Source organism: Dromaius novaehollandiae, chromosome 3 (genome assembly GCF_036370855.1).
Source record: "Dromaius novaehollandiae isolate bDroNov1 chromosome 3, bDroNov1.hap1, whole genome shotgun sequence".
Classification (NCBI taxonomy): Eukaryota; Metazoa; Chordata; class Aves; order Casuariiformes; family Dromaiidae; genus Dromaius; species Dromaius novaehollandiae.
The window spans coordinates 12,078,572-12,093,241 of NC_088100.1; the positions used below are offsets into that span (position 1 = coordinate 12,078,572).

The 14,670-nt window shown below is 47.6% G+C and overlaps 1 protein-coding gene and 1 long non-coding RNA gene across 3 annotated transcripts in view; both read left to right on the plus strand.

Moving 5' to 3' along the window:
• The first annotated feature begins 353 nt into the window (after positions 1–353).
• OSR1 (odd-skipped related transcription factor 1) lies at positions 354–8,412 on the plus strand. 2 transcript variants are annotated; one of them, XM_026103413.2, is made up of 3 exons: positions 354–676; positions 5,966–6,658; positions 7,223–8,412. In XM_026103413.2, exons 2-3 carry the CDS (start codon positions 6,012–6,014, stop codon positions 7,356–7,358), a joined length of 783 nt encoding a protein of 260 aa, XP_025959198.1. In that variant the 5' UTR covers positions 354–676; positions 5,966–6,011; the 3' UTR covers positions 7,359–8,412. The 2 variants fall into 2 exon arrangements, with proteins under 2 accessions (XP_025959198.1, XP_064364506.1); XM_064508436.1 differs by lacking the exon at positions 354–676 and adding an exon at positions 808–843.
• A 1,590-nt stretch (positions 8,413–10,002) lies between these two features.
• The window catches only part of LOC135327799 (uncharacterized), a 48,513-nt gene continuing 43,845 nt past the window's right edge, over positions 10,003–14,670 (plus strand). Inside the window, exon 1 of the long non-coding RNA XR_010388175.1 lies at positions 10,003–10,475. This is a non-coding gene — a long non-coding RNA (uncharacterized LOC135327799). The remainder of the gene's footprint in view (positions 10,476–14,670) is intronic.

The window sequence follows — 14,670 nt, forward strand, 5'->3', positions numbered from 1 at the left end:
CCTCGGCCCCTTCCCCGCGGCTGGGAGCGCAGGGGCGCAGCGCGGCGGGCCGGGGGCGGGCGGCGCTGCGCGGTGCGGCGGGCCGGGCCGGCGCAGGCAGCGTGGCCGCGCAGCGGGGCTGGGGGCCCCCCGGGGGGGGCGCGCGTGGGGGGGCCCCGGGGGAGGCTGCGGGACGGGGAGGCGAGGGGCGGCGGGGAAGCGGGGCGAGATCACACGTTTGCGGGCGGCGAGCCGCTGGCTGCCGCGGCGGCAGGAGAAGCGGGTTGCAAAGTTGGCTCTTCCCAGCCAGAAAGTTTGGGGCCGCGTGCGCATGCCCGGCGCCGGCGGGAGGCGGAGGGGGGAGCGGGGGGGTTGAAATAAGGAGGAGGCCGGAGGGAAGCGGTCGGTTCAGTCGGAGTGCGGCTGGTGCAGGGCGCGTTTGCGCTCGGGCAGCCGCAGCGGGAGCAGGGCCGCCGCCGCCGCGCCCAGCAGCGGGGCACCTGGGCGCCTGCCCCGGCCAGAGCAGCGGTGGGGCGGGGTGGGGACAGAGCCGGGCCCCCCCAGGGCCGGCAGGCACACTGACCTAGCCCAACCTTTTTTTGTTATTATTATTTTTTATTTTATTTTATTTTACCAGCTCCAATTTAGCCCAGGATCTTTTAACTGCTGCCAGCGGTGGAGCGCAGATCGGGATTAGGTAAATAAAAAGAACAACTCATTTTGTTTGGTTTTTGTTTTGCCAAGCCTCGGGGGCTGGGGATATCGATCCAAACGCCTCTTTTTCTCTCCCTCCTTTCTTCCTCTCCCTCCATTCCTCCCACCACCTTTGGACGGGGCAGAAGAAGCGGGGGAGCCGTGGCTCACGTGAGGAGGGCTATTCTGCTTGGGGAGGGCGGGGGGCCGGGGGAAGTCTCCACATGGGACTTGGATATTTTGATGCTATTTAAAGATTTGTCTTCTCCTTTCGAAGTTGCCTGTCCCCCCTTGCAGAGGAGCTGTGCTTTTAACCCGAGCTAAAAATGACACGTGAGCTGCAACAAGAAGTGAATGTCCTTTAAGGACTTGAGCGTTCGGCTTTTCCCTCGCCTTTTGCTTCCCTTCTTCCCTTTTCCTACTTTCCTTTCCTTCTCATTTTTTCCTCTTTCTTTCTTTCTACTCCATTTGTAGTGTTTTAGGGTCCAAGTAGCCTTGTCTGTTTTTTCCCAAGGCCATAACAGAAATGAATCTGATGTTTATATTTGTCTGAGCGGAGCAACACAAGTTCAGCGTAGGGAGAAACCGGGCTTCTCTCGCGGCCGAGCCTATAAAGTGTCAGTGCAAAGCCGAGGATTAGGGTATAGTTGTTATTTCTGGCTTTTGGGAGGGGAACTATAAAAACGGAGCCTTTCGGAGATGACCGTAAAGCTGCGGGAATTGTCCGATAGACCGCAAGCGGAGATGGGCGGTGAGAGCCGTGTCCCGGACAGGTGCACAGCCCGCCCGGTTCAGCATGCCCGAAACCGACCGAGGGAAAAGGCCAAGCCCTAGAGCAGAGCCCGGCGCGGGGGCCCGCGCTGTCGCCTCCGCGCTGCCGGCCCGGGGCCGGGCCGCGGCGGGGGCCGCGCAGCCCTGCGCGCCCCGAGGGGGCCCCGCGCAAGGCGCCGCAGCCCGCGGTCTGTGCGGGACGTGGCTGCGGGAAGCCGAGGGGCGCCCAGGGCAGAAGCCCTCCCTGCAGCCGGCCCTTAGGGAGGCCGTTTATCTGCGTGCAATAGAGGCACGGCGGATTTTTCGGGGGATAAATCGAGAATGAATCCTGTATTCGGGGGCCTTTCTACACTCGGGAGGACTGGGGAAAAAAAAAATACAGAGCTCCCAGTCCAACCCGAAAACTTCTCCAGGGAGAGGCTGGCAGAGCCTGGCCGCCTCCGGCCACCCCCGCCGGCCTCACCCGCGCTCGCAGCGAGCCCAGCGCCGGCGTTGCGCTCCCGCCCGCGGCCCTCGTAGCCACTGTGCCATCAGGATCCGGACCCCAAGATTTCTTTTTTTTTTCTTTTTTTTTTTTTTTGGGAGGGGGGGGTGAAGGATGCCCCGAGCAGTGTAGAGATCGTTGTTGCAGCTGAACCCTGGTTGTTATTATTATTCCGAGGCTAAAATCCGCCGCATTCATCAGCATTCGCGACGGTGGTCTGGCGAAACTTGTCAACACTGATTTCGTGATAAAATGTGAATGATGATTTTATAAGGATTGAGCGGAGATATCCAAGGCACATGCTGACTGAGTCCTTCCAGTCCTCATTAATGTTAGCAATTAACTCTTTCACGCTCAATTAGTCCCGAATAAACCTGCTTTAATAGATTCTGCACACTTCATTAATACTTTGAATAAATCCGTGCTGAACAATGCACTTTATTCCTCAAGAGCACCACGCTCGAATAATGTGGAGCGAAAGGGCAACTTTATTCTCTTTCCAGTTAGTTTCCCAAACACAGATAAATTGTAAGCTCTACTTCCTCGCTTAAACTGATAGGAAGGGAAAATCTCGTCCCCGCAGAGGGGACAAAATAAGTAGCCGACCTCTTAGCAAAATGTTGCAGACCGATGCTGTGCACTAGAAAGGAGAGGGCTGCCAGACTTTAAAGGATTCAGACAAAAACAGGGGGACTTTTTTTGACAGATGAACCTGATTGCTGCAGTTTGAGGCTATCCCAAGAATGCAGCGTTTTATGCCCGCTACTTTATCATGTTTGTAAAAATAAGCAACGTTCTCAGGGTAATTTACCTCCTCCATTCTCCCATGTGGAACTAATTAGCAAACCTCATTATTTATGAGTCAAGTATTTAATGTAACAAATATCCCTTTCAAAGGACACATCGGAAATTGATAATTCAAGGTAGAAAAGAAAAATACCTACTACTCACAGGACTGCTTAAAAATCCGTTTAATTTCGCTTCGTGCTTTGCTACTAGCAACAAATTGGGTGGGTTTTTCTTTTTCTTTTTTGGTATATAATGGAGATAGAACTTAATCTGGAAGGTTAAGACTACAATGGTCTTAAAACAATGGCAACTGGACAATAGCATTACCGTATCTTCAAACAGGACAAAGGGTAAGAAAGCTGGAGGCAGATGTAGTCTTTCAAGTTTATGATCCTATTTTGCAGGGTAAATTTATCTTGGCATGAGTGGGTTTTGTTTCAGTCAGAACACAAGTGGTTTGTTCTTAATTACTCAGCGAGCGAGTTTGTGTTAAAAAAGAAAACCTCGCACCGCTTTATTGTGATGAGGGAATTCAAGCAGAGAACTCACGGGGTCGTCTTCTTTAAAAAAAATAAAATAAATATAAAAGAAGCCCCGATAACGATCTGTTTACATGAAGCAGAATTAAAGGTGGAGGTGACACCGAAATCAAAGAAACATTGATCTCTCTGCGGGCAAGCGGGAGAGCGGAGAGTTACCGCACTGTGAAATACACGTTCGCTTTGATGTCCTGAAGAGAGGGGACTTCTCTGTGAAATACTCTGCTCTTCATCTGTATTTTTGACTATCCCGGTCGTACAGAGCAAAAGTGTAGCTTACATTTCTGGAAAAGTGCCAAGAAACTTGTAGTAACGTGAACACTCCGCTCCCACCTCCCCCCTTTCTTTTTCTTTCTTTTTCTGTTCTTTTTTCCTGTTTTCTTCCTCTTTTAGTTTTTATTTTTATTTTTTATTTTTGCAAAAGACGAGAACTACTCTAGCAAAAAACAGCGGGGAAAATGAATGTTATTATGAGCCAGTTGTATTTCTCCTTCGTTTCTGCCCCTTCTTCGTTTGGAAAATCGAAACAGAATTTTTTAAATGTTATCAACCAGGCTTTTTCCCAAATTTTCATGGTAGATTCATGGCTATATATTCCAAATAAAATTTTTCTAAGGATTTGAAGAAGGAGGGAGGGATAATCCCAGAAATGAACTCAGTTTGTAGTAGCATGTTTCATGCTTCAAAGATCTAGGACTACCTAATGGACGTGTAGTCGCTGTGACATACAGAAACAGACATTTCAGGTATCCGGACAAGAGTATTTTCCGCGTTGTTTGTTCTCGGGGTCATCGATCGAGGTATTTGTGCGGTGAAACGGTCACGCCTAGCATATGGGCAGCACTAACAAAATAAAAAGTATTTCTCCAGCAGAAGAACAAAACAATCTGGTTGATCGGCCCATAAACAGTTAAAAAAAAAAAAAGAAAGGGAGAGGGAGGAGAATATAATGTGTGCGTTTTTCAATCAGCCACTATTCAAAATGTATCCAATTAAAAAAGGCGAAATGTCACACTCTCTTATTCTGGGTCATTGCGATGGAATTCCTCTAAGTTTTCGGTCTCTTTTCCTGCTGCTGATTTATGTAAAACGGTGTGAAAGGTGGACTGGTGTATAGAGCCGCTCGGAGTGAGTTTCTCCCTTTCGCACCCTCTCAGCCGCAGCTCCTCGGTCCAGGCAGCAGCCCACACATAAATCAGATGTTTCCCTGGTCATTAGGACTCTTCCGCCACTAGTTTTCCCCCTTGCCCCCGGCCTAGAGGGACAATTACTGATCTGCAGCACTTTGCTACCTCCTTTTCTCCAAAAGGACTTTAATGTGGGAATAAACCCTCCTCACCCGGGGCCGAGTGCTGCGGGACCCTGTGGAGACCTTGTGGGGATCTTATGGGGATCCTAAGGAGGCCCTGTGGCGATCCTAGAGACCTTGTGGGTATCCCGAGGGCATCCTGTGGAAACCCGGCAAGGATCCTGAAGGAACTCTGTGGGGATCTTGCCAGGACCCTGCAGGGTCCCTGCACGGTTCTTGGAGGGAAGGAGCCCAAATGAGGGCAAACCTTGCAGATTGCCGGGGGCAAACAAGCACAAGCTGTGGGCCGCAGGCAAGGAGGAGGCTTCCTGGGGTGCAGGGGTGCGGTGCCTCCAAATGCCGTGGGTGCTCTCACACCCACAAAGAGGGGGGAGAAGCATCTCCTGCCAAATGGTTGACAGCAGCCAGGGCTGTGCTGAGGGCTGAATTTGCGGGCAGGGCCAGATGCGCCTCCATGCTGCTCTCTGGCAGCGTTTTCCCTCCGCCTCTCCAGGGGAATGGGTAGGGATCTGACCCCAAGGGGAGGCTGCGGGCTTGGCACAACCCTGAAATGCAACAAAACAGCGGTGCCTGGCTCAGCAAAGGGCTGCAGCCCTGTGGCCTCTGCCTGCCCCACGGGGCCTTGCAGGACTTGGCTCCTCTGGCTGGTGGGCCTGGTGTCCCTGCCGGGAAGGGTCTCCCCAGGCCTTGCCTTTTTCCCTTCTGAAGGGCTCTAATTAAGCGATTGCCTAGATTGGGACATGGCTTGAAGCCAGACGCTTCCTCCTGGGGTGAGCAAATGGCACTTCAGATTTGTCACCCGAGCTCAGCATTTTCCCTTTCTTTTTGCAGTAAATGGAAGGATGACTATTGCTCCCCCACCCCCTTTTTTTTTGAAGGAGGGTGGATGGGCAGCTCTGAGCACCCAATTTCCCCCACCATCCAGGAGGCAGAAGCATGGCTAAGCCCAGGCCGCAGGGAGGTGTGTGACCCAGAGGCAGCAAGACCTCCACACTCCCTCCCTGCATCACCTCGAGGGTGAGGGCTGAAGGTGGTTCCAGTGGAAGGACCAGTGGGCAGCAGCCTACCATTTTGAAAAGGCTGTATGACTATACAGAAAAGGATTTTAAAATGCATGGGAGAGCTCTGAGCTTTGGGACCCAAAACCTAAAGGCCCATCTGGCACAGAGATGCTGTTGGGAAAGTGAGTGGTTGTGGATGGATCATACCCTGTGTATGGGGAGGGGGGAAGGAGGAAGATCTGGAGGCCTGTGGGGTGCCCCTCCAAGTCAAAGGCGGTCTCCTTCCATGGCTTTGAAGAGGGGGGACTAGGGACGGATGAGATGAGAAATCCTCTTTGCTTATATCTCTCTATAAATCCACCTCTCCCTCTTCTGCCCCTCCCCCATTTTTATTTTCCAGATCTTTTCCTCCCCGGTTCCCGAGATCCTCCTCCTGAGCGGCCACCATGGGAAGTAAGACCCTGCCGGCCCCAGTGCCTATCCACCCTTCCCTCCAGCTCACCAACTACTCTTTCCTGCAAGCATTCAACGGGCTGCCCGCCGTGCCCTCTGACCACCTCTCCAACCTCTATGGCTTCAGTGCCCTGCACGCCGTACACCTGCACCAGTGGACTTTGGGGTACCCAGCCATGCATCTGCCCCGTTCCTCCTTCTCCAAGGTGCCCAGTGTGTCAAGCCTGGTGGATGCACGGTTCCAGCTGCCCACCTTCCCACTCTTCCCACATGTCATCCAGCCCAAGCAAGAGGCCACCAATGTGACCCTCAAAGCTAAGCCCCGCTTCGACTTTGCCAACTTAGCAGTGGCCGCCACACAAGAGGACCACTCTAAACTGGGACAACCGGATAGCCAGGGCTCCCCACCAGGGCTGGGCTCTTTGCTTGAGGTAACTAAACTCTCTCCAGAGAAGAAACCCACACGGGGAAGGTTACCATCCAAAACCAAGAAGGAATTCGTATGTAAATTCTGTGGTAGGCACTTCACCAAGTCCTACAACCTTTTGATCCATGAAAGAACCCACACTGATGAACGCCCCTACACATGTGACATTTGCCACAAGGCCTTCAGAAGACAGGATCACCTAAGGGATCACAGGTAACCATTCTTTTTTTCCCCTGTCTCTTCTTCCTCATGCATCTGTACTCTCCCAGTTGTCCAGCTACAGTCATGAAGGTGCTTGTAGAAAAGCTCATGTCCCTAGCCAGCAGGAGATGTTCCCTTCAGGCTTTCTTTTGCGCAGATAACTCACTTGGGAAGATAAGCTTGTTGTACTCACCCACCCTGAAAACGTGTCTTGCACAGGCTACTAGCTTATATAGACATTTTCACCGTAAGTTTGCATCATCCTGCTTGTGCTGCCCTTGTGGTTCAGAACTGTCACGAAGACCTGTGGTCTAGTGACCATGAAGCTCTATAACCCTTTATCTCTAGGAATGGCACTCTTGTAAGCCTCCTACACACCCTTCTCTTCTTGCACACATGCACACACACTCACATGCACGTACACAGATGATCACTGGAGTGTCACACTCCAGTAGTCTTGGCCTCAGGAATTGGTGTAAAAGGCTCGAGGGTGGTCCAAGTAAGTCCCTGGGCAGGTAGATCACTGCTGAATTCAGGCTGGTTATTTTGACATCTCAATTTTATTTTTCTCTCTAGATATATACATTCTAAAGAAAAGCCTTTTAAGTGTCAAGAATGTGGGAAAGGATTTTGCCAGTCCAGAACGCTAGCCGTCCACAAGACACTGCACACGCAAGTAAAGGAATTGAAACCTGCCAAACTTAAGTGCTGAATCTCCAACTTCCATGAACTTTTCCTCCCCTTCAGACTTTATACCAAAACTAGAACAGAAACAAAACTGCCAGGTTGGGAGCACTGAACTTTGTGTTTTGTTTTTGTTTGTACTTAAAAATGAGCAAAATCCCGCCAAGCAACTAACTTCTTAAGTTGTGGGTGAAAAAATTATTTTGTGTTTAAAATATACATGAATGACACGGAGAGTGCTAGCTGACTTGCGTGGCTTTGATAAACTTTATGCCAAAAGATGGTGCTCACGTGTTGGACAGGAATCTCATTAAAATCAAACAAAAACCCACAAAAATACCCCCCCAATCCCAACGAAAAAACCCCAAATCGTAGCTTCCAAAAGTATTACTTAAAAAAACCCTCTTATTTTATACTTATTTTTTGACTGTACAAAGCTTCTTACTTTTACACTTCAGGAAATACAGAGAGTTCCAGAAGATGATTAAGAACTGAAATGGTGGTCATCCTGGTACCATTAGGACAAGGAGAAGAGCAACTTGCAAATCTTTTTTGCTAGTTTGTTTTCTTAAAAGGAGAAGAAAATTAACTTTTGGAAATGACCTAAATCTCTCAAGTGGGGAGTCCTACCGTGCGATAGGAAACGCATCTAGATCTTAGATCTGCAGGTCCCCTGTATTTGGGACAAATCAAAGCTCGTGGGACATGGAAACCTTGTTTTTGCCTGTGGTCTAGTGCGCTGGAAGAAGGTTTGTAACTTGTGGACTTATTTAAAAAAAAACCAAAGGAAAGAAAGATGGCAATACATCAGACTGACGGTATGCACAACGTGGTTTTAGTGGTACTTCAAAATCTGCGTGTGTCCTCATGAGAGAGAACAAATCTCAACCCGAGAGCGTATTTTTTAAATGCTGGCTTTCTGAACAGTGTATTCAAATTAAGAGACATTCCAATAAGTTTTGTTTATTAAAAAAAGTTGTATGGCTGTTTGGCACTTTATGCTGATTATTGGTAATTGACATTTATCACTGGATTGTGTGTGTTTTTTTAACTATTAAAATAAATCGTTATTTTACAGGCAAGTCTGCGTGGACTACAGGTGTTCATTTGGTTTCTGGTATCTTCTCTAGTAAACACTGTCCGTCAATTTTCAGAACCTTTTTTCGAATTTACTTGGTATTTCCTCAGTGCTTTTTTTTTTTTTTTTTTTTTTTTTTTTTAATCAGCCTTGAAAAGTCTGGTTCTTTCCCTTATGTATAAGCGCCCTCATCCTTTTTCTTCTCTTTCTCTTTTCTTTTTCTTTTTTCTCTTTCTTTTCTTTCTCTTTTTTCTTTTTTTCTTTTTCTTTTCTTTCTCTTTTCCTTTTTTTTTTTTAAGGCTGACAGAAGTAAACAGATCCGTAGGGAGTCAAACAATTTTGCTGCTAGTGTGGAAAAAAATCGTCTTGGGTAACTAAATCTTGGGTATTAGCAGATAAGATTAGGTGTCAGAAGTGTTATAAAACAAATCAGATGACTAATGGGCAAACTGTTACTGTTCTCACAGCCTGAAGGCACTGCAGGGAGAACCGCCTTCGCACCCCCTGCTCCTCACTTGTCAGGAGTGTGTATTTATCAATCGCATCTTCGCCCGGTTCAGCGCTGATTTGGGCGGCCTTTGATTCCCGGCAGCTGTCTTAGATCAGAGATGTTTATTCCACTGCGAAACCGCCTTGGATCGAGACGGGGGAGAGCTCGGAGCGGGGGGATCCGCCTGAGGCTTTGAAGCTCCTCTTGCTTTCCTCTCTAGTCTCCTCGGCAAACCCCAAACCCTCTTCCCCCACGACAAGTCAGTGCTCCGCCGTGAAAGCCTCCTGCAAACTAGCAATGTGACACATCCGAAATAACGGCGGACCTAACCCCGCGGCACTTGCGTTTCCAAAATGTGGATGCTCGGCTCTGCAAGCCGATCGGTCCAAAGCGGTTCCTTTCCCCCTTCCCCGCTCTGCTTTTAGACAAGACTTCTTTATTTGGTCAAGGAATCCTATGAGCGGCAGGAGAAAGAGTGCCGCAGTTTTTAATGTAAGGGTGGAGGGAAGAAACCTCTCTCCCCCTATTTATCGGACACCAATTCGACCGCATCCTAGGTAATTAAAGGCACTCGCTGGACGGGTTGCAGTCTCTACCTTCACCGTAGGAAGGCCCTGGGAGAGCGCGGGATGTTAAGATCATGGCTCTCTCCGCATCCAGCTGCGGAGGCTGTGGGAAGCGACGGAGTTTGAAGGTAGCTTGGTTTTATTTTGCTTCCCATCCCCCCATCTCTTTCCTCTTAGCGTAAAGGCTTTTGGTTGTGTCTTAAAAGGCATCTGAGAACCATCTCGGAATAAACAAGGAGTGTGGGGAAATTATTCAAGCCTGTAGGAAGCCTGGGCTGAACCTGCGCACCTCGACAGCGGCCGGCGCGGAGCCGGCCGGAGCAAGGAGAAGCCCTTCGAGGCGCTGGCGTCGCGTTGTGGAGCCAAATCGGGCTGCGCTGGCCTCTCTCGGGGGGGCATTTTGCGCTACCTCTGGGGGCTCCCCCGCGCTCCTCGTCGGGGCACTCCTCGTTGGGGCTGGGCCGCGTCGCCTAGCGCAAACGCAGCGGGACGGCCGCCGCCCCCCGCGCGGGCCGCTGCCCCGGGCCGCCCTGCGCGGAAAAGGCCGCCGGCCCCCGCCAGGGCGCGGCTCGGCCCCGGCAGCAGCCGCCGCTGGAGGCTGTCCGGGCAGGGGCGCCGCGCCCCGCGCCTCTCGCGGAGGGACCCGCAGCCCGGCACCGACGCGCGGCTTACGGCCAGCCTAAGGGCCGGGCGGCTCCGTCCCCGCGTTGCCTTTCTTAGAAAAGGAGCCGCAGGGAGAAAATCCCAGGGAAAACTCCGCTTCCCTCCTGCAGCCTCCTCGCGTCGTTCGTGGCAGAGCAAGCGAGCAAGGATGCTCGCGGTGCCCGGTCGCGAAGGGGGGAGGCGAAGGGCTACGTCTTTGGAGCCACTCGTTTTTTAAGGGTCGTGACTACGAGGTGGATCCAAAGCGGGGGGTCGGGTGGTACTGGAGGGAGGGTCACTCCACTGAGGAATTCCCACGGTCGCTTCACCATCTCCTTATCACAGCGATAGCGAAACACCCGTGGCGAGGTAAGAAACAGCGTCGGTCATCGGTTCCTGGGAACCATTATAACTGCGGGGTCGTGAAGGTGGAGAAACCTCTCCTCCCAGCTGGGCATGAAATGCGTTTCATTTATATGGCTGAAGCCTGGCGGTCTGCCTGCCAAGAATTTCCCTGAACATATATCTTTATGCGAAAAAAACAAAACAAAACAGAATTGACACAATCAGAATTACAGATGTATTAAAACTACGTGGGAATACCGAGCACGGAGGGCACACACAGCCTCTTAACGTCGTTTATACTATATGTATATGTTTATGTATATGTGTGTGCATTTCCTCTTCCAAGAAGGCCACTTTATTCCCTGTGCAAACAAAGGGTATCTTGCTGTCGGCTGCACTGGTGAACAGTTTGCCTGTTCTCTCCATTTTTTTTGTTTTTGCTAGGCAGTGTCAGTGTGGTGATTCCAAGGAAAGCAAAGAAGAGATGAAATTATGACAGTCAGAGGAGATAAGTCGTATTCACCCCACAATAAATGAAGGGAATTAGAGGGGAAAAGTGCCTTTTGAATCAGGATTGCAAATAATTTAAAAGATTAATTACCTCTGCTTTCTTTCTTTTTCTTTTCACTTCTCTCTTTGCGTGTGTTTTAATTTGACATTCAAGCAGTGAATAAAACTTACTTAGGCCCCTGTCTGCCAATTGAGAGAGTTGATTCTGTTTTCACAGTTGCTTTAAATTTTGCATTTTCATCATAAAAATATCACTGGATGAGAGTTTGCAGGAGTAAAAACCAGGGCACCTGACTCCAATTGTCTATTTCTAAAAAGATTTACAAGGGAAACAAATTTTTTTTTTACTCCTCTTTTTTTTTTTAACCACTTCCAGTTACAGGAGAAAATGTAAAGATGTGTTGGCATCTCTCTCTCTCTCTTTTTTTCCTTTGCATTCCAGTCATTCTTTTTCTGCCCATAAACTGTTAATACTCTACAAGAGCCTGATTCTGCACAGCCTGCTCAGGTTGGTTTGCTGCTGGATGCAGGAAGAAGTTCTGACAGATGGGGTCTTCAGTGAACATTTAGGAAGCAGAGCAAAAGCCTCCCTCAGATTGTGTACTGGAACAATAAATGGTTACTTCTCAGCTGTGGATTACATGTGCCTCTGAAGAGGGGATCACAAATCATTTGTTTTTTTAAAGGATCTGGATGAGTAGTATATTAATCCCAGTTTCCCCAGGGATCGATTAGTCCCAGCTTCCCAGCACGGCTACAGACAATGCTGATGTGGTTGGGGGCAGGGAGAAGCAAGATGGGGAAAGGAGAGGGAAATTATGAAGATATCTCATAGGAATACATGGCCTACCTGGCCATGAATCATAAATGCTTGAGTTTCAGTACCTCCTCTACTTCTGTCACCATTTTTAGCAATCACATCAGCTCCATGTTTTGGTTTCTTCATCTGTAAAATGGGAATAATGCTGCTGCTTTTTTTTCCCCAAGAGGACTGGAGCACTGATGTGCATAAACTGCTGTATATTATTGCTGCTGGATACAGTGAGGCCTGTTCAGTCCTACTGTAGTAAAATAAGCTATTTGGATTCATACCTGGAGAGTTAAGAGAAGTGGCTGATCTAGGAGGTTTAATAGAGTGTATAAGACAAGTTTGTATTCATGTGTAATTCTTTTTCATCTCTGGCAAATCTGTTGAGAGATGGAGTCCTAGAGCCCAGCGTGCATTTCTTCCTGCATTCCTATCTGGTGACTAAACAGCAGGAATGGCATGGGCCAAATTCATCCCTGGTGGGACTCCAATGACATCAGTCATCTTTATAGGAGCTTTTTGAATGAAGTCAATTGCGTTTTATGAGGACTGAGTTTGGCCACATGCGTATTTAACTGCTCAGAGAGCTGCAGCAGCAAAGGAAGTTTTCTTTGTCTTAGAAAGAATCACTTCTTAGGCTGGGGGAGACAAGTTAAGCCATTGACCTGTTTTACACAGTCAGGTTTACCTTATTTAAACTCAAGGAGAAGCTGAAGTGTGCTCAGCATCCAGCAGAACATAGAAAAGACCTCAGATGCCCCCAGATGCTTATAGCTTTTGATGAAACTTTGCATTTGCCCATGATGCTCTGAGGAGCATGATGCCATGAATACCCAGCAGACATGTTTACATGACACAGGGCAGCACTCTGCAGGAACATTGGCATGAAGCCTGCAAGCAGAATAGTGGCTTCAGCACAGTGCTCTGCTGTGCACAGAGCTGTTTGGCTCTGCCCTTTATTAGGTGTAGCTATTCCAGAATCTGTGTCACACTTATATGTCTCAGCCTTTTCCAGCTCATACCTCCCTTTAGACAGCTACCTGGGACTATAATTCAGTTATACCTGATGAAAACGTGTGCTATCACCAAGAGGGCTATTCCTTCCTCCCCTCGCTAGCCTTAACTGCTGGTACTCACTCCCCCTTGACCCCTTGTGTGGGTGCTAGTACTTGTGTCAGCAATGCAGGGAGCTGGATTTGGGAACTAATCTGTCTGAAAGCTCACCTAACCAAAAGAACAGGTTTGCAGCAAGCGCAGATCTTCCTCTAGAGGATCTTCCTCTCTGTTGACCATACAAAGAACTTAGACCCACTTAGATCAGCTGGCTAGGTCTTAGATGACTCATATGAGGTAAGATCAACTCTTCTGCATGTGACCTTCAGGCACTTTTCAAATGTATCCATTACTTGGATAAGACTTATGGTTTAAGGCCTCTTAGTGCATACTAATTCTATTTTCTTTAGCATTTAATTATCATTAATATTGCAACTTTGAATAGGAGGTGACCACAAGCAAAGGGGAAGTCAGGGAAGATGATTAAAGTAACAGAAATATTGATTACTTAATTATTCCAATGGGAGCAACAAGATAGCCTTGATCTTCTGTATAATACATGCCAGTAGTTATGTAAATATCAAGGCTTTTGCCATATAGTTTGTGCAGTGAAAGGCACCAGGTTTTTCCTTTTCTGTGAGTGAACACTAAAATTTGTGTTTGCATCTGAGCAGGCTTTTGCAGAGTTTTTTTTGTTTGTTTGTTTGTTTGTTAGGTTTTTTTTTTTTTTGATTTACCAGATCCAAGTGACAACAAGGTTCCTATTTCTTTTGGTAAAGCCTTTCAGTGATGGTCACTGTCATGATATTAAGAGATCGCATCCTGTTTCTCAGGTAGATCTTTCTATATCCAAATTAAACTGATTGCCTGTGAGTACTTCTCTGAATGTTTTCTTTCTTGTTCATTCTTCCCAACACATTTTTAATGCTTTATTCTATGGTCATTTTGGAATCAGAGTTAACAAGAAAAAAATGAGGAGGTATTTACATGAGTAATACTGGGGACTTGATGCTAAAGTCTAAAGAACTATGTCAGAATTTGAAATATGTATATGTACACACACATATACCTATTCACGATATTCCTCATTCTAGAATCACTATATAATTAAGAAATGTTATTTATCAGAATGCTTTCATTTTATCAGTCAAATCCACAGTTTAAAAAATGTGTCTGGATTTTTTGGCTGCAGTAGTTTTACTGGAGTCTGATATTGCACCATATATTTTAAAAAGTTAATACTGGTATTATTATTACTGACACAGTAGCTATTGAAAAATAAAACAAAACAAGTCTGGACAAGTCACAGCAATTATCCAAATTTGGTCCACAGAGCTTTTCAGCAGTAATCAGTTAAAAGATTTGCAGGCTCTATTGATTCTGCTTTCTTATTTTATCTTCTTAAGCGCGACTCAGCTTTAACAGAGAACTACATAGCTGAGCTTGAGTAGCAGAATGTGTGCTCTGGTCATGTGAGGCATCTCAGTTATTTTCCAAGGGACAAATGATGTATCTCTTGTTCTGTTTGCTAACTTGCTTTCTGTCTTTCCTAGTTCTTTGATTCTGTAACTTGCATTAGAGCTTCAATATTTTTACTTTATACATGTGGAATAATGACATTTGAGTTTATGGGCTTGTTCATCTCTTTTATAACAATTTGACTTGGCTGAGCCAAGTGGAGCTATTCTAGTTTTGCAGTAGAAGTTATGAGAAGAAAGTTAGGCCTGCTGTTGTTTTTGCTGCAGACACAAAAATCTATATTTTTAAAACTGACTATGTTCTTTTCTCTTTATTTTCCCAAGCTTTATTTTGCCATTTTGTCTTCTCTCCTTGTTTGTCTATATTTCA